The 20,575-nt window shown below is 37.1% G+C and overlaps 1 protein-coding gene across 1 annotated transcript in view; it reads left to right on the forward strand.

Annotated features, from left to right (window-relative positions):
- Positions 1-20,575, forward strand: part of NOX4 (NADPH oxidase 4) — a 192,441-nt gene that overhangs the window by 81,354 nt on the left and 90,512 nt on the right. Inside the window, exon 8 of the mRNA XM_013006196.2 lies at positions 18,214-18,430. Coding sequence (XP_012861650.1) covers positions 18,214-18,430 — 217 coding nt within the window. The remainder of the gene's footprint in view (positions 1-18,213; positions 18,431-20,575) is intronic.

Consider the following 20,575-nt stretch of genomic DNA (forward strand, 5'->3'; position numbering starts at 1 on the left):
AGCTGTGTGCATTGGAGAAGAATGTGTATGTTTATGCTCTTGGTTGGAGAGTTCTGAAAATGTCTGATAGGCTGAGTTGTTTGCTTGTATTGTTCAGGGTTTCTTACCTGTTGCTGTATCTTTGAGAGTGGTGAATTGAAATCATCTACTTTAATTGTTGATCTGGTGATTTCTCTTTTCATCTCTTTGAGGATTTGGTTGATGACTTTTGAGGGTCTTTCATTGGGCAAATATATATTTATTATATTTATAGGTTCTTGGTCTACTGATACCTTGAGTATTATGTAATGCCCATTCTAATCTCTTGTATGTCATGTACCTTGAGGTCTATTTTGCCTGACATTAGTATTGCCACCTCAGGTTTTTTTTTGATTGCCCTTTCTTTTGTAAATTTTAAGCCATATTTTGACTCTCAGTCTATTTTTTCTGTGAGTTTGAGATGTAGCTCTTGAAGGCAGGATATTGCTGGATTTTGTTGTCTAGTCCAGGTTGCTACTCTTTGTGTTTTAATACATGCATTTAAACCATTCAGTGTAATTAAATCTAAGTGTATATTGGTTGCAGCCATCTCATAGTATTTGTATTTAGTATTTTCCTTTCTTCTCCTTTACAGGATGGTGTCTGTGTGTGAAGAATTTAGTTTTGTATCTCCATTGGACTTGTAATGTTTTGGGTACTGTTCAGTGTGTTGGTTTCCTGGTGGTGTTGCACCCTTTGGTGGTCCCACGCTCGTAAGCTGGTCATCTTTCTGCCCATAACAAAACTGGAAACTGTTTTTTGTAATGCTGGTTTTGTTTTTATGAATTCTCTAAGTGCTTCCTTATCAGAGAACATATTAATACCCCCTCCAATTTGATGGAAAGCTACTGGATAAAGGATTCCTGTGTTGCAGTTGTTGTCCTTCAGTTTTCGGAACATGTTGCTCCAGTTTCTTCATTCCTGCCTGGTCGCACGGGAGAGGTTGGAGTGTATTCCTATTTGTTTACCTTTATATGTGACTGCTCTTTTTTCTCTAGCTGCTCTCATGATTCTCTCCTTTTCCTTGAAATGAGATACTTTGACTACTGTGGTAATTACATAATTTATGCCAACTTGATAAGTAAGTACAGGGGTGGAGTCTGGCCTGTCAGTCAGGTCACAACCTGACGCTGCCTTCTTGTGGGTATAGCCTTCTCATGAGGATTCTAGGAACTTCCTGTCTCTCTCCTTGGAGGTTGGCCACACGTTCGGCTTCTTTTTCCTGCTATTGAGACACTCAGAGAACTGGAGGGGCCATGTGCAGACCCTTGCCAGAGCTATAATGATTCCACAGGATCTACAATACTTTTCACCCATCAGCCTATCTTCCTGCATTTGACATCATTGCGAATGACTGCATGAGTCTGAAGAGGAATTTATGGAGCAGTGTTGGACATATGGGCTAATATTGGACTTGATCTGTACTGGAATGAGATGTTTTCTAAATATACAATTGATCTTTTATATAAAACTCTCTCTTACACATATATGAAGGTCCATAGATTTGTTTCTCTAGTCAACCCAGCCTAGCACCATTACTATATGTCTTGATGTGTGGTTTGTGTGTGTGTGTGTGTGTGTGTGTGTGTTTGTAGGCTTTAATCTAATTGGTATTATCCACCCCTTTGTGATACTGGGGGAATTTTCTTCCAAGAATTCTCCTATTATTTAAACTGTAGGCTTATTTCTATCTTCCTGCTCCAGGACCCTAATAATTAGATTATTGTTTCATTTCATGTCATCCCACATCCTTCTCAGGCTTTCTTTAGTTCTTTGTTTTTTTTCTTGACTGTTTCTCCCATTTGCTGAATTATACCTGGTTATCTTTGAGTGTGGTGACAAGATTCTCCATTTCTGTCATTCTATTATTGATATTCATCATATTTTTATCTATTTCTGCTATGTCATTCCTTAACTTCTGGACTTTCCTTCATTTTGAGTTTTCTAAAATTTCTATTTTTTTCTTTGAACAATTAAATTATATATAATTATTGTTATCAAGTATCTAAAAATTATTTATTATGTTAAGTATTATTTTTAAAATGTATACATCATTTTGCCATTAAACGCTTCAAATATTTTGTGACTAGATAATAATATTAAACATACTTTAAAATTAGATGGCTTCTTTTTTGAGACAAGCCTTTAAAACCCCAGACACTGTTTTTCCTGATAGTCAGGCACCATTTAATTTCTTCCTTACTCTGTGTTATGCAAACTTTTTGACAGAGTCCACATATATAGGATGTAGACTGCACTCCCAAGGTAATGTCCTTTCAATTGTATTGGTTCTGTGACCTGAGGAAGAGGGTCAAATTCTACCCTAAAATTCTTCACTGCAGATTCCATTATGTAGGTGACTATATTGTGTTAGGTCATATCACAGGTAATATGATATGGAGGACTATTGGGCCTCAACTTCCAAACCACTGATCATCTAGGTCTAGCGAAGTTGAACCAAAACCTAATTATTATACATATATGCATATAACTGGAGAAATAAGAAATTCCAGTGTTGAATTCACCCCAAATTCAAGAATGTACTGGACATGACAATGCTAGATGAACATAATCTACCATTAAAGATCTTCATTGGATACACGCTGGTGTTCTTGAAAAAGCATTGCAGAGCAGACCCTTACTTACAAAGAGGCAAAGCTGGTATTTGTGTCAAGACATTTAAAAACAAAATCATGAAACTACTTAAAAAAAACTACTGCTGGATGAAATGAAATGAAAACTCTTTTTGTTTACTATTCTGAAAAGCCTCAAGTATTCAGGAACATTGACAAAAATAAGCTCTGGCCTACCTCAAGAGTCACTTCAGTATATGTTTTCTAAAGACTAGTTTTTATAATGTTTCATTCTAGAAGTACCTGCCTACTGGCCAGAAAATACAACTGTTAGAATTCTTCTGCTAATTGGTAATGCTCTAAGACAGCCTCTCCATGTAAATGACTAAATAAAGATAAAAAGAGGTATATCTCTCTTTCAGTATAATGCAGCCTATGAATCAATGTACAATCACCAACTTTAAGGATTTTCAATTATTCAATTACACAAGCAATAGCTGCAACAGATGGAGGTATGGTAACATTACACCATTTCTGGAAGATTGTATTATTCCCAATATATCTGGAACATTCTATTTTCCTGGGAGAAAGTTATAAGAAAATGCATAGAGGGAACATTGAAAAAGTGTAAACACATTCCACTTACTTGATCAGGGTAATATGATGAAAGAGATCAATGGGAAAACTGTACATATGGCGAGAACACTGACTATGAAACTTGATGTCGCTGATGTGGAACAGCTTATGTATCACAGAGACAAAGAACTGACAAATTGGGGTTTAATGGATTTTGAAGAGAAAATAAATGCTGAATAACAAAGAATGAGGAAAAAGAAGGAGAGAAGTTGTCAAAAAACTTTCCAGTGAAAAAGTTTGTTGAAGTTTTTCTTAAATTAAATAAAAGATTTCAGGACCTATTGCTTCTGGACCTTTTGTCTAAAATCAAGTGTAAAAACATGGAACTAAATACAAATCACTGTCACAGTGAATCTGCAGAATCAGTGAGAAGTCTGATGTTACCACAAAATATATGAAGAAAGAAGTAAAGAACCATGTAAGCGTCTCTCATGATTTTTTGACTCTTCCTGTTACCAAGGTAATCTAGATAATCCAAACCTTCCACAAGTAGACCTATTCCTACAGAGGACAGACTGACAGCATCATCTAATTCATTTCTAGAATACAGACATTTTATATATATTTAAGAGGTTTATGTGTAATTTTTCCATATTCCAAAGACAAATGAAGATCAGATTTATAAAGATACTGGTCATAAAAGGTAGCAATAATGAACACTAAAAAAAAAAGTATTTGGCTTAGAATTGATATACAATGGAGCCATTAAAATAAAATCTTATTCTAAGCCAGAGACTGCTTATATTCCAAGTGTATTAATGGTTGTTTTGTAATGTCAGTAGAAATGAAGAAAACCATTCTAACACTGAAATACTACAAAGTGACACACAATGTATATAAAATATATACTCTTTATAATGCACATTCTTTTCTATGAGTTAATTTTGAATGAAGCAACAGATTATGCCTCTGAAGTAGGGAAAAAACGGATAATATTTTCAGCTTTCTCAAAAATTGAATTTTTTTATTGATAAAGAATCTATATGAACCCTATTTCAGTTATTAAATTATGTGCCAATGTTGTGAAATTAAACATATCTTCTGGAATACTAGATACTTTCATGTAGCTTTTTGGTTATAAGAGTAAACTGCAATTGTTCAAGAAATAATTTTTGATGTTATCTTTAGATTGCTGTCAAACAGTGTGTTACTTTCACAATCGAACAGAAAAATCATTTGCTTGGCACTTACTTCTGTGTATATTTATGTGCTAAGTATTACAAGGTATAAAAGAACAACAAATACTTGATTTCTAGTCTATTGGCATTGATGATTGGTTTTGAATTTAAAAAATTAGTTGGAAGAGCTAAGAAATCACAAATGCAAATTTAAACATATCTTCTTTTTAAGCATCTGGTAGTTCAGAAAATTGAAAGATTATTGTGGCTGGGGATTTTCAGAAGTTTTGGGTCTTTCTGAATGAGGCAGTTAGTCTGAATTGATGACAGATTCCTCTGTGCCGTTGGATTTTTTTAGTAAGAAGAGCAATCACTTTCCATAACTTATTAACGTCAGTTCTCTTCTACCCAACCCCCCGTTAGAATCTAACATTTGGAAGGAACCTTAAAAAATATGTTAGCCCAGCCTCCTTTAATTTCCCTGCAATATGTCTACTAAGTGGAAAATCAATCAGTCCTGAAGATGTCCTTTCTGTCTTTAGAAAGCTCTAGTTATTTAACAAAATATTTCCTCTTTTAGCCAGCATTTAGTTTCCTGTGATTCTAGGTAATGATTCAAATGTTTGTAAGTGTGCAGGCTGGCCTTCAGAACCAAATTCTTCAGTTTTGCTCAGTGGTTCCTTGCATAATGATATTTCAAGTCCCATCTCCTTTTAAACCTTCTTTTTGAATAGATTAATGCTTAATATTCATTTGATACTTATCTCGTACTTTACTGTTTTGTCTCCTTAACTTCTCCTATCATGCTGTATATATTATTTTATTTACAACTGAGGGCTTGGGGGCAGTGGGCGGTGAAGCAGTTTGCTGAAGGGGTCAGCTGCTAAGAAGAAGACCTTACATTTGACCCTAGGTAGTCTGATAACCAAGGAACCCCAGTGGCACAAAGGTTACATTCTCAGTTACTGACCAGAGGGTGGCGATTCCAGCCGATCAGATCAGTTACTCTGTGAGAAAAGGACCTGGTGATCTTTTCTTGGAAAGATGGTTGTTGTTGTTTGGTGCCATTGAGCTGGTTCTAACCCAAAGCATCTTGATGCACAACAACAGGATGAAACACTGCTGGGTCCTGCACCATCTTCACATTCGTTCCTGTATTTGAGCTTATTGTGGCAGTCACTGTGTCAATCTCTGTCCTTGAGGGCCTTCCAAAAAAATTAGTCTCAACCTCCCTTCCCCCCACCCGGGACAGATCTACCCTGATGTATAGGGTTGCTATTGGTCAGAATCAGCTCCATAGTATTAAGTGTGTTTCGTAAGATGACAATAAAAGCCAGTGGGGGCAGTACTGCTCTGTCACATGGGGAGGCTGTGAGTTGGAATTGACGTGACATGTTGGCATCCATATCAGTTTGATTCCCAAGTTCATGGTCTTTACTACTAACCGTTGGATTTCCTCCAGTTTCGTTCAGCTTCTAAGTATTCCTTTTAAACTGTGGATACCAAACTAAATGTAGAGCTCTCAGAGATTGCTTGGTTAGACATTGGCAGAGTGGAAGCCTCATCGTCTTCACTTTGTGCACTATAGTTAGAATTACGTAGACTCCATTTATCTTGTCCTATGCTTATCCATACAACTAGCTTAACCTTATTTTTCTTTTTATTATGTATATTTTAGAATTTTAATCAGTTCTGAGCAAGTGTATATTGTGTGCAAAACCTAAACATTTGTTCACATATACTAAGCACAGATGTTTTTTTCCTAGTATTAAAATCTGTCTTTTAAAGAAACAAATTTTTCTTCTCAAGAGGGTCAGTATACCCTGATTGTTAAGAGTTATATCCCTGTGCCAGGAAATGGGGAGTTAGCAGCAATGACTATGAGAAGAAAATCTTCTGCAATTGATTGTAATGATGATTGCACAAAACTTCTTAATACAATTGAATGATTAAATTATATTATATGTGAAGTTTAAGCCAATAAAACTATTAAACATAAAAAGTTACACCCCCTAAAAGCTGTATGACCTTGGCAGGTAATTTCACCATTGTCTTGTTTAGGACTGCTTCCAGTTTAAATAAGTGAGTATAGCAAAGTAGACGGAACACAGAGTGTAAAATGAATGTTAGCAAGAAAAAACTTCTTCTAGGATCCATACTATTAGTTATGTAAGAAAGAAGACTCACATTTGGCTGTTTGAAGAATCACTTATTGTTAGCAACACATCGATTTTCAAGAGCCTCGTTTTTCCTATTGACAAAGTAATTTGATGAATACATAATGGAAACTGCTTAGCAGATCAAAAGAATATTCCTTGAAGAGGCAACAATTTTTATAGAATTGTACAGTCTCTCCAATTCCATTAATTTTAACAATAAATGCTTACCTTGGGACTTGCAAAATAAGCCTTTTCTAAAGGATGTTTTTCTTATCAAATTTAATACATCTTCCTTAAAAGTTAATATATGTTTACTGTATTGAAGATCTATCAATTCAGAAGATCATGGGGGCTGGGGGTGGAGGAACAGACCCCAAACTATTTTCTCTTTCCAAAACTGCTTGCGATTGAACTTTTCTTTCTTCATTTTCATTTGAAAAATTCATTGAAGGAGAGACATATACTGCTATTCTCACTTACTGACAAGAAGGCTATTGGAGGGAAAAGCAATTATGCAAGACTCAGGGCCTCGGTGCAGGTGCTCATCTCCGCTTCTCCGAAAGGCACATGGAGGGAGGGATGGATGAATTGTCAGTGAGGTGTGACTCCTCAGCCTTGGTCTCATCACAGAGCCCACACTCCCACCCGCTGCATCTTCAGAGTGTTGTATAGCTAGTGACTTTTTGTTTTTCATTTAACTAAGAGAAAAATCATCATGTAACAATTCTGGATGAGAGGGAGAGAAAATTCCATTTCAGTTCAATGGATGGCAACAAGAACAAATTAATAGTGTAAATACTTTTTTTATGCAGCTCTCTTGGACTTCTCAGACTATTTAGAAAATTATATAAAGATACCTGAAATATTCATTAAGAAGCGTTAAATGCTTTTTGCCCGAAAGAGTTCATCATCGATCAAGATTTATATTCTATACCTCCACCCTCAGGGAATTTAAAAATAATCATTTTCTATATATGTGATTTTACAAATATTTATTCTTTAACCACGGAAACGCAGAGATCATTCTTGTCAACATAGGCAGTCCTGGACCAGGGCGGCAGTATTGGCTTCCTAGGAGTTAGGCTCAAGCAGTTAGCCAAGGTTAGATAACTGTTTGTGAGGATAGCTGACCATGCAGACTTGAAAATATTGTTTACATTTTGCCATCAGGGGGAAAAGTAAGGATGTATTTCCTGGGGGTTGAAAAAAAAGCATGCTGTATAGCTGCTGATTTCTCTTTCAGAAGCCCCATCTCTGGATTCTCTTTACGGCTAGTGCGGGAGGAGAAGCTTGACTACTCTAACTTTTAAGGAGATACTCTTAGACTGTCAAACAGGAACTTGGGTGAGGCCCCACTCCCAATTAGTTTGAGTTAAACCAAATTTTGCATTGAGAGTGAATTTTATGAGTATGTCCCCTTTGATTTTCTTTTAAGTTTCACTTCACAAAATCTCAATACATCAACAGGAAGTTGCTAGAAATGCAATCCAGATTCTAAAGAGGATGTGGCGCAGGGCTTACCTTTGCTGATATCAGATGGATCTTGGCTGTATGCAGAGAATGCAAGGAAGTGGCTTACTGTATATACTTGAGTATAAGCTGACCCGAATATCAGCCGAGGCACTTAATTTTACCACAAAAATTGCAATAAAAATGTGCTGAAAAACTTGGCTTATACATGAGTAGATACGGTACGTATGTTTTATTGACAATGCAAAGGCATTTGACTGTGTGGATCATACAAACTATGGAAACATTAAGAAGAATAGGAATTTCAGAATATTTCCTTGTGCTCTTGTGGAACCTGTAAACTTCTGTGTGGTTTAAAATCAGAAAAGATGTGAGGCAGGGTTGTGTCCGTGCACCATACTTATTTAATCTGTATACCAAGCAAATAATCCAAGAAGCTGAACTTTTTGAAGAACAAGGCTGCATCAGGATTCCAGGAAGGTTTGTTAACAATCTGTAATATGCAGATGACTCAGTCTTGCTTGCTGACAGTGAGGAGGATTTGAAGTATTTGCTGATGAAGATCAAGGATTGTAGCCTTCATTAGGGTTTGCAACTCATTGTAAAGAAAACAAAAATCCTCACAACTGAACCAATGGACATCATGATACATGAAGAAAATGATTAAGGGTGTTAAAGATTTCATTTTGCTTGAATCCACAAACTATGTTCATGGAAGCAGCAGTCAAGAAATCAAAGGAGGGATTGCATTACGCAAACCTGCTATACAAGATGGCTTTTAAATGTTGAAGTACAAGGGTGTCAGTTTTAAGACTTGGGTGCATGACCATTTCAATCAACTTAAGTGCAAGTGAAAATTTGACATTCAGGAAGATTGCAGAAGAATTGGTGCATTTGAATTAAAGTTTTGGCAAAAGATATTGATAGTACCACAACCTGCCAGAAGACAAAACAAATCTGTCTTGGGAAAAGTGTAACCAGACTGCACCATAGAAGGCTTGGCTTTATCTCATGTACTTTAGATGTAGTTACCAGAGGAAACTAGTCCCTGGAAAAGAACATCGTGATTTGAAAAGCTGAGGCCGTGAAAGACAGGAAGGCCTTTGACAAGATGGATTGACACAGTGGCTGCAACAGTGAACACAAACATAACACTCATGAGGGATGGTTCGAGTCTGGGCAATGTTTCCCTTGTACATGTAGTTGTATTTTGAACCAACTAGATTCCGGACAAGGCAATGTTTTGTTCAGTTGTGCCTAGGGTCACTCTGAGTCAGAATGGACTTTATAACACTCAACAACCACAACTGACACCTAACAACAACAACAACAGCAGCATATTTTTAGCTTTATAATTATTGCCCAAACTTGACACTAAAGAGAATAATAGAGGATGGAAGTCATTAATAATTAAGTCGTGGTAGGCATTGGGTTATTTAGCTGCTGACTAAAAGTGGCGATTCAAACTCACCAAGTGCTCCACAAGAGAGAGATGCAGCAGCCTCCTCACATAAGTTTTACAGTCCAGGGAACCCTATGCAGGATTCTTATGAGTTGGAATTGACTAGCTGGCAGTTTTTTGTTGATGTTTGCTTGTTTTTTTTAATGGATTAACCAGGGCATATGATTACTATTTCTCTCTTCCTAGTTCTAGACAGAGGAGAAAGTCCCAGAATCACAAAAGGTTTCATTTCCTTTATTAAGGACCCTTCATAGGTATGTGGGACCCAGAAACGTAACAATCGTAACTTTCTGTAGATTTGCCTAGCTTTGCATCTCTTCCTTATTATTGCTGTCAGGGTCTATTGTGTCATTTCTGGCACATAGTGTCCTTGTTTACAACAGAATGGAACACTGTCCAGTCCTGCACCATTTTCAAAAGTGTTATGTGTGAGTCCATTGTTACAACAATGTGTCCATCCATCTCATTGAGTATCTTTCCCTTTTGCCTGACTTCCTACTTTCCCAAGTATGAGGCCCTTCTAGAGGAACCAATCCTCGATAACATGTCCACAGTTCCTGAGACAACGTCATGTCATCCTTGCTGCTAAGAAGTCTTCTGTTGGATAATTCTTCCAACATGATTTGTTTTCTGACTGTACTTAGTACTTTCAGTATGCTTTGCCAACACGACATTTCAAATATATCAGTTCTTTTCTGGTCTTTTAATTCATTTGCCCAGCATTCACATGCAGCTAAGGCATGTTAAAATGCTTTCTTTGGGTCAGGTGCCCCTTAGTCATCACAATGGGATCTTTGCCCTTTAACACGCTAAAGAGGATTTGTGTAGCTGATTTGCCCAGTTCAGTACACCACTTGCCTTTTGGATTGCTTACTCTATGAGCATTATTTGTGGATCCCAGCAAGGTGAATTTCTTGATGAGTTCAGCCTGTCTACTGTGTATGACAATGTTGATGACCGGTTTAGATTTGAGGATTTTTATTTTCTTTATGTTGAAGTGTAATCTATACTGAAGACTGTGTTTTGATCTTTAATAGTAGATGCTTCGAGTAAAATGTTTAATTTGCATATGTCAGTAAGCTTTCCTCTAAATCTGAAGCCACCTTCTTTGCCATATAATCCAGTTTCTCAGATTTCTTACTCAGCATACACATTTAATAAGTATGGTGACAGGATACAATGCTGACATACACCTTTCCTCATTTTAAATAATTCTGTCCCCTGGTTCTGTTTGAAAAACTACCTCTTGATCTACTTGCAGGTTCTACATGAACATAATCAAATGTTCTAGAAATCTTATTCTTCATAATGTGTATCCATAGCTTGTTGTGATCCAAACAGTGCTATGCCTCTGCATAATCAATAAAACGCAGTAAACTTTGTGGTAGTCTCTATTGTCAACCAAGATCTGCCTCATGGCAGCAAGATATCCCTTATACCATCTCCTCTTTGGAAGCAGGTTTGAATGTCTAGCAACTCTTTGCTTATCTCAATGTACACCTGCAACCATTTAAAAACTTCCAGCTACATTTTGCTTTTGTGTGATATTGATATTATTTAATAATTTTGTATCCTGTTACTCACCTTTCTTTGGCATGAACACAATTTTCCTCTCTTTGAGACAGTTGGGTAGGTCTCAAATTCTTGGTGTAGATGCATCAGTGCCTCTAGGGCTGCATCAGGTTGTTGAATTATTTTAATTGGCATCTTCTAGTTTGAACTTCTTATTTCAGTACTGTCCCCTCCTCCTCATGTGCTCCCTCCTGTAACAGTTGAATATCTACCCAGTCTTTTTGGTATATTGACTGTATTTATCTATGTTCCTTAGATGTTGCTTGCATTGTTATTTATAGGAGAAAGGGATTAGATAATTTTATTGAGATATAATTCACATACCATACAATTCATCAATTTGAAATATAGAGTTCAATAAATGTCAATATAGCCAGAGGTGTTCAACCCACACTGAAATCCATTTTAGATCAATTGTATTACCCCTCCCAAAGACTTTGTGCCCTTTCTTCATCATCCTTGCTTCCCCCATGCCCTTAGCCCTAAGCAGCCACTAATGTATTTTGTATTTATATGGATTTCTCTGTTCTGGATATTTTATGTAAGTGGAATTATATAATCTGTGACTTGCTTTCTTTGTACTTCACATAGTATTTTTAAGATTAATTCATGTTGTGGCATGCACCAGCAGTTCAGTCCTATAGAAAAACCAAACTTTATTGTGAATTCAGTGAAGGTTTCCAGAGAAAATACTGTTTTAAAATCAATAATTCTTACACATTTTGCTTCATTCACTCATTGCAAACCCCCTCCCACAGGCTTGAATTGTTTCTTTAGTATTTTTGGTTAGAAATGCCAAACATGCTCTTCTCATTTCGTTTTCTAAGTCTATATCTTTGCAACTTAATTATATCATTTTACTTTATCTTCTCAAGTTGCTCTTTGACATTTTTTGTCTAGCTCCTTTGCTTGTCACCTTTCCCCCTATGCTTTAGCTGTCTACATTGAAGAGCAAGTTTCTGATTCTTTTTTTATATCTATCTGACATTTTCCTTTGCTACCTTTTCAGTGGCCTTGTTGCTTTCTTCATGTATGATGTTCTTGATATCATTCTACAACTCATCTGGTTATCAGTCATTAGTGTCAATGTATCACACATCAGACCTGTTATTGAGATGGTCTCTAAATTCAAGCAGGATATATTCAAGGTCATAGTTTTGCTTTGTATATATCCTTCTGCTTCTACTTCAAATTGAAATCAATGGTATATTCCACAAGGTGGCCCATGGCCTTTTTCTAAAGGATAGTATTGAACATCTCCATTGCCTCTTTTCACAGATATAGTAGAATTTATTCCTATGTATTTCATTTGGCAAGGTTCACATCATGTTTTTGTTGTAGAAACAGCTATTTAAAATGAAGACGTCATTGATCTTATAAAATTCTATCACACAATATTCAGTTTTATTTATATCACTAAGGCCATATTTTCCAACATCCCATCCTTCCCTTTTGTTTTCAACTTACACATTCTAATCACCAATAATTATTAGTCTACACACTGATTAGACATTTGATTAATTTAAGAGTTCAGAAGTTGATTGAAATCTTCAATGTCTTTATCATTACTTCAAACAGTTGGTCCTCAAATGTGAATAATAGTGGTATTAAATGAACTTTCTAATTGGCATATGGATATTATCATATTATTGACAGCATTATGCTTCAGGATATATCTTAAAATGTTCTGTCTGATGATAAATACACTGCTATTATTTGTGAGTTTGACATTCCAGACAATTTGAAACATGCTTGTCTGTTTCCCTCGCTGATGAATACCTAGGGTATCAGTCTTTTTAGACGGCATTTTGTGATACTAACTTCTAATTTCTTGAACTTGATGGATTCTGATTATTCATGCACATTTGTCAGTGCTCCTCTAGATTGTCTGGCCTGATATTCTCTTCATTTAAATCTTACCCTTTTATTTAATTATTTATGGCTTGGAACATACTCTTGCCTACATATGGAATATATTTATGTCATATAGAAATTACAACTTTTCAAAAGTTGATGGTGCCTATCTATCAAAAGATAAAATGTCTTGGGTCTTAAAAGCTTGAAGATAAACAAGCAGCCATCTAACTGAGAAGCAACAAAGCCCACACGGAAGAAGCACACCAGCCTGTGTGATCATGAGGTGTTGATGGGATCAGGTGTCAGGTATCAAAGACCCAGAACATAAAAAATCATATCAATGTGAATGAGGGGGACTACAGAGTGGAGACCCAAAGCCCATCTGTAGGCAACTGGACGTCCCCTTACAGAAGGGTCACAAGGAAGAGACTAGCCAGTCAGGTGCCATACAACTTTCCTCTAGTTCTTTAATGAGCACCCCCCCCAATCAACATCACAACCTCAATTCTACCTTATAAATCTGGCTAGACCAGAGCAGGTATACTGGTCCAAATAAGAGCAGTGCACACAGGGAATCCAGGACATAAAGGGAATTTATGTCCAGGGAATTAATCCAGGGAATAAAGCCTGAGAATAGAGATAACAGGAGGGAAAGGGGAAGGTGGGGGTCAAAAGGGGGAGCCGAATCACTATGATCTACATATAACCCCTTCCCAGGGAGATCGACAACAGAAAAGTAGGTGAAGGGAGACAGTGGCCAATGTAAGACATGAAAAAATTATAAATTATCATAGGTTCATGAGGGTGGGGAGGGAGGAAATGAGGAGCTGATATCAACGGTTCAAGTAGAAAGAAAATGTTTTGAAAATGATGATGGCAACAAATGTACAAATGTGCCTGAGACAATAGATGTATGGATGGATTGTGGTAAGAGCTGTAAGAACCTGCAATGAAATGATTTATATATATATAAAGAACTTACATCTTTTCAACTTACCTGTATAACTTGATGAATAAAGTGTGTATGTATGTTTTATAGAAAAAAATCAATTTTCTTATCAGTTATGTAGATTCTAATGATCTGAAGGTGGAAATATTATATTCCTAGAATAAAAGGTAAGAAAAAATACCTTCTCTTTATTAATGCACTAAGGTGTTTCTTAAAAATGTATAATCTTGGTATGCCACATAAAATAAAATAAATCAAAAATATAATAATAACATTATGTTTGTATGATATTGTAGCTTCCAAAAGATTTGGAAATGATAACAAAAGAATGATGTAAACCATATGTAAGATCAACACAACATGTAAATAGAATGTACAAAAGACTGTAAACAGGAACTAGTAGACATATAGAAGAGGAGGTACCATTTTTAGTGTCTTATTGCCATTATGTGTCTGAAAACCCTGTGGCTTGGGTCAGGTCCATCTTGGTCATCAAAGTAACATCCCTGCTTTTCAACCGTTCAAGAGGTCTGTGCAGCAGCTTTCCCCAGGGCACTGCACAATTGATCTCTTGCCCACTGATTCCCTGAGCTTCGATCGTGTCTTTATTTTGAGATCCCATGATGGAATTTTTCCTTCACATTTGAATTTAAACAATCCTTCATGTCCAATCCTTAGAAACAATGGAGAGCAAAATTTTGTTAAGATGCATATTATCTGAAATTTGTGGACTGAATGTGCTTTACCTATAGAGTGAACAGTGTCTTTTCTAGGCTTCTTTCCTTTAGATGCTCAATGCACTCTCTTGACAACTGCGATCTTTTCTCCATTTTCCATGATGTTGCCTTCTGAACCTATCATGAGAATTTTTGTTGTCTTTACATTAAGTTGAAATCTATATTGTAGTCTGTAATCCTTGATCTTCATCAGCAAGTGTTTCAGACACAATCAAGGTTGTGTCTTCTGCTCATCAAAGTTTATTTAGAAGTCTTCCTCCAAATGCAATGGCTTGGTTTTCTTCTTATAGTATAACTTCTCTGATTATTAGCTTAGCACACAGATTGGACACTGTCCCGAGGATACAGTCCTGTCGCACCACTGTCTTGATGGTGAACCACACAGGATTCCATTGTTCTGCTTATACAGATTTGCCTCTTGTGCGAGTTCTGCATGAGCACAATGAAGTGTTCTGAAATTTCCATTCCTCTCAAGACTATCCATAGTTTGCTATGATTCACACAATCAAATGCATTGCAATACCATATGCCTCTATATGAGTACTTATATAGTTTTCTTTATTTCTACCAAGTTATGTAAAATATATACATCAATATAATTAATTTTGGATACAAATTGTGCTACATGACAAGATCAACACTAGTTCTACAGTGTCTGCAGCAGCAGCCCAGATAATTTCTTTTTATTTCCTTCTCTTTTGGTTTTATTAGAGGAATTAATGACCAAACTATTCCTTAGTCTTCATTTCAGCAGACAATGTTGTCCACCTTGTAGTGGATCTCTTACCAAGCCTCAGAGTGTGGCCTACTGTTTAGTTAATAATATGCTTTCATAGAAGAAGAGTAATTGCATAGATAAAAATAAAAAGTGAAAAAGCATATATATATATATATATTCCTTAACGTAATCCCTAGAAAGAGAAATTCACATAAACACTCCAAACCTGAAAGTGCAAACTAATGTATACTATATAAAATTTAGGTAGTAGGGAAAATGTTACATGTAGTTATTAATTCAATCTTCTAGTATTCTTTTTTCCTTATTTCCATTATGTCCCATGAATTCCAATAACAAGGCAAAAAGGAAAAATAAAATTAGCAGAGTGCTAGATACAGGGTAAACGATTTTGTTTTTAAGGATGGGCACGTTTCTTGCTCGGCTTTATTCTTGGATTTTCCATCATAGGTCATCATTGCTTTATTTGAGTAAGCGCAACTGTACTAATGAACTGTTCACTGGGAATATTTTTGTGTCAGCCATGTGGGTCTTGAACCCTATGGTTTTTCCTCCCATTAGAATACTTAAGAATTATATGGTTCACATGTATATATATAAACTTAGCTATAGAGATACAGCAAATATCAAGTATATACATAAATCCATTTAGGCAAAAGCTTCATACACCAGTAAGTTCTTAATCTTTCAGCCTGGAGTACCTTCATATATGTAAATTCAATTATGCTATAAACTAGTTAATCTTGTTCCTCTCATCCCACCACACCCCATAACTGGGAACTTATTTTCTTTAAACACGTAGTTCCTGCTAAAGGTACCAGTTGAGACAGCCTGGGGGAATTTCCAGCGCATGTATGGCATTTCTGGAAAACGAGATCATTGTCTTTTTCATCACGACCGTTTCAGTAGTGAGCACAGTGATGGCTCCGTGGCAGAATTTTTGCCTTCCATGTGAAGAGATCTTCAGTTTCCTTTGCAGTCCTTGCAGGTGCAGCCATACCCATCTGACAGTAGAAACGCGTGTGTTACCGTGATGCTAAAAGGTTTTGGCAGGCCTCCGAAACTATGCTGTACAAAGAGAAAAGACCTGGAAATGCACATCTGAAAACCAATGAACGCCCGATGGAACGCAGTATTCTGATCAGCAGGTGGCCGTGGAGTGGCTCCGGGCCAGGCCGTGCTTTGTTCCGGGATGCACAGTCGCCCTAAGCGGGGGCGGACTGGACTTCCGGGGCCGTCGTTGACTGCATAATTTTCAGGGTCTGTGCAAAATGAAAATGTGGGGTCCCTTGGTCGAAAGTTATTAATCATTTGAAGTTGGACACATTATCAACTTTTTTGTGTTGTTTGGGAAGATAAAGAATAATTTGAAGATAACACCAGGGCTTCAAACCTCCGACATTTTTATTCAACCCTCTGCTGAGCATTTGCACTTGTACTGGACATACTGACTCAGAATACATTTTAACCAGAGCCCGAGATTATTTTCACAGATCCTGTTGTGATTCTTGTATGTGCCTCGTATGAGGATGTCATTAAAATGTAAATTTTGATTCAGTATATCTACAGTAGACAAGCACATTCTCAGGAGGGGGCTGGAGGAAATTGAAATGCGTACACACAAACACACACACACACATACATTTGCTGACATTCAGTTGATTCTCACTCATTGTGACCCTATAGAACAAAATATAACGGTCCCATAGGTCCCCAGGCTGTAATGTTTATGAGAGCTGACTGCCACATGCTTTTTCAGTTGTGGGGCTTGTGGCGGCTTTGAACTACTGCCCTTTTGGTTACCACATGAGTGAGCACTTTACCACTGTGTCACCAGAGTTCGTTAGGCAATCGGGGAGAAACAAGCAAACAAACAAACAAAAAGGAATCAAACTATTTCAAATAAACATAAAACCCAGCAAAGTTTTCAATGCTTTTCGTAATCGTTTCTTTTTACTTGTTCAACATTTGTACAAGCTGTGGGGACCTGGTAGCAGAGCAGCTCTGTCACTAGCTGCTCCATGGGTAAAGACAGTACTTCCTCCTCCTGAGCAGTCACAGGCTAGGTGGAGCGCAGGGGCAGCTCCGCTCTGCCCTCTAGGGTCTCTATGAGTCAGAATAAACTCAATTGCACTGAATATATTGGAGTCCAGCCTGTTATTTGAAGCAGTCCGCCCATCAGGTAAATCTTACTTAACTAGTCGTTAGTGGGAAATTCAGAACCAGAAAGTTAAATACTCTGGTTTAGGATGTCATAAATAAGAAAGAGAGACAGAAAGAATAAGAATGAGATGTCAAGGTTTTAAGCTCTCCTGCCTGGTTCTGTTCTTTTGAGAGTTTTATGTAATCCTCTTATGGAGACATTGAAACGTAAACTGGTAGGGTCTGGTTGCTGTGTGTCGATTGTTTTCAGCCCACAGGGACAGCAGGCTTCCAGTTCCTATGATGGTGTTTGGTGAACATTTCTCCCTAAATCAGCAAGGCCTGCTTTTTATCCAGTCTTCCCCTATAAAATGGGATCCTGCGCTTTTCCATTTCAGTTTAAAGAAAGAGCAAAGTCATTCATCCTGACAGTGTTTATTGAAGAGCAAACTTGCGTGTGATTTCCTGAAAGCCTAATGGCCTGCAAGGGAATGTGGTCACATCCAAGACGAGAGTGCATGTGTTAGTTCCGACCGGGCATTTATGGCATTTGTTTGAGAGGCTAAACATTGTCTTTTTAGTTCCCTACTCTGGAAGTTTTGTTAGAGATTTTAAGATATCTCGGTTTCTTTTATTGCTCAGTTCAGGTATTTAATTAAAGAATACCTTTTAGGAAAATGATCTATAAAGTTACTGAGAAAAAGTTATTTTCTCTTATTGTGACTTGTGATCTCAATCTTTTTTTTTCTTCTTTCACTTTTTAAAAAATCTTATTTTATTTTAGAGGGCTGCTGAAGTGTCAAACTAATTTAGATACCCACCCTCCTGGCTGCATCAATCTTAATAAGACCCGCCACCAGAATATTACCTCACCAGCGCATATCTCAGCGGAATTCCATGAACTTTTACCTGGAGAATTCTCAAGATCAGATGAACTTACCAAGAACACATTGGTGAAGATTTGTGCCGAAGAGCCCAGATTTCAAGCTAATTTTCCACAGGTTAAATGAATTCTTTGTCTTCATTGGTCTCTGCAGAGTCTAGGTGCCCAGAGTGGTTGATCATATTTGTACTTTAATATGTTTTGAACCTTTATCGTTATTCTCGCAGGACGAGGAGACTGTTATGCACCCTGAATTCAGGTGACACTTGGGCAGAGCTAAACGGCCTCATAGGATTTTTCAGGCTGTCCTTAGAGAATGAGACTGCCACATCTTGCCCTTCTGAAGTAGTTGGTTTAGATGAAGCATTGACCTCTCTTTTAGCACCCCAATACTTAATTCCTCCTCCCCCAGGATTCCTTATTTGTGTTGTAGTTATCATAAAACTGGGCAGAAAAAAAGCAAAGTATGTTGACTTCCGAGCAGTCATCTTTCACATCAGGAATTGGGAAGCAGAAGCAGACGTGCTGCAATGGGTCCCCTGGTTCACATATGCAACCTTCACACTCTCTCTTTCTATGATCGCGTCCTTGGTTCATTTTAAAATCCCCAAGCCCTCACTTTAAAAAACAAAATAAAACAAAAACAAGCATGGACACAGAGAAGCAAACAAAAGAGGAAACCTGCTGTCCCCAACAGGAATGTCTCCATACCCGTCCGGCAGCATCTGTCTAACTCTTACTCATTCCTTTTCTCACTGTCCGCGAGCCTTTTCCCTTTTGAAGTTCCAGCCATAGTTTGGATTCCGAGGACTTGACCCTTCACTTAGCTGGGTAGTTCACGTTCATGTGGTTTGCCCATTGGATTGTTATCGAAGTTTCTTTCAAACTCTAAACATTCCCCCACCCACCCTAGGGAAATGTTTTTAATGTTGCCCCTTCTTCCACTAGTTGATAGTTCTATTTCATTTACTTCTGTAATTTTAGCAACAACTTATCTCCAAATGAGGTGAAGATAAAACTATTCATGAACTAGACATTTCCTATTCACATTTAGACCCTGGAGCTTTTCTGAATGTATTTTCCCTAAGAAAGGTTTTCTTTTCTGCCTTCTTGTGTGTACAACTATGTTACCTTGGAAAAGACAGTCCCTGGAGGTCTTTGACTCACAACAGGAGAAAAGCTATGAGAACAAAACTGGATCAGGAGTTGTAGAGCCTAGCTTTATTTTCTGATTCTTTCCCTGAACTCCACTAATGTGGTTAAATATAATTTCATTTAATCATACATGTAAAATGGATATAATCATACAAACTCAAATAGTTCTTGTATAGCCATTAGATTGATGCATGTAAATGTGCTTTATAAATTTTAAAGCCTCATATGATTAAAAGCTAGGCCATTTAAAAAAAATTTCGAATGATACTGTGACATTGGCCAAGTAGTCAAAGAAGAACCCTAGTCTTCCTTTGTGACCCTCTGTGTCCACATAGAAAATTTGTATCCCGTCCTATTTTGCCAGTTCAAAATAGAGTACTGAATTAGTGATGCTGAGTGTCTGTATTCAAAAGAGAAGAAAAGAGCTAGAATCAGCCTGCGAGTTATTTTGGAGTGATTATAATGGTCTGATGCTTATTATTAACCATCATCTTTAAAGTGCTGTTGGAAATGACAATTTTCAGAATTTTTCTGGTCTTCATACAATACTGAATGCTAGATAAGGCAGGTATGGAAACTCTCTTTTACTTTTGTGTGCCTGATATGTCTCTCCCAAAGTTGCAAGGTTGCAAAGTAGTTAAGTCTGGAGCAACTACATGAAGAAAGTTTTAAAATGCAGTCATTAAAATGGTGACCTGTGAGCAGAGGCCTCAAAGTGATGACAGAGATGTGGTGTGCAGACGTAGGAGAAAGATTTGCCACCCAGGCTTTTATACATCCCAGAGTGCTCAGTTATCTGGGGACTAATGCTGCCCATCTGGTACATATTCACACTTTTCAAATTCTAAATATTTTCTTTTCATATGATATTATTTTAAAGTAACTAACAAAATAATATCTAGAGTACTTCATTGAAAAATATGAATATAAGTTATATACTCTCTAAGGCAGTTGCTCAACCTTCCTAATGCCATGACCCTTTAAGACAGCTCCTCATGTGGTGGTGACCCCCAACCATAACGTTATTTTCATTGCTACTTCATAACTGTAATTTTGCTACTGTTATGAATTGTAATGTAAATATCTGATATGCAGGATGCATTTTCAT

This window comes from Echinops telfairi, unplaced genomic scaffold (genome assembly GCF_000313985.2).
Source record: "Echinops telfairi isolate 266 unplaced genomic scaffold, ASM31398v2 ScPeMD7_1713;HRSCAF=2227, whole genome shotgun sequence".
Taxonomy (NCBI): Eukaryota; Metazoa; Chordata; class Mammalia; order Afrosoricida; family Tenrecidae; genus Echinops; species Echinops telfairi.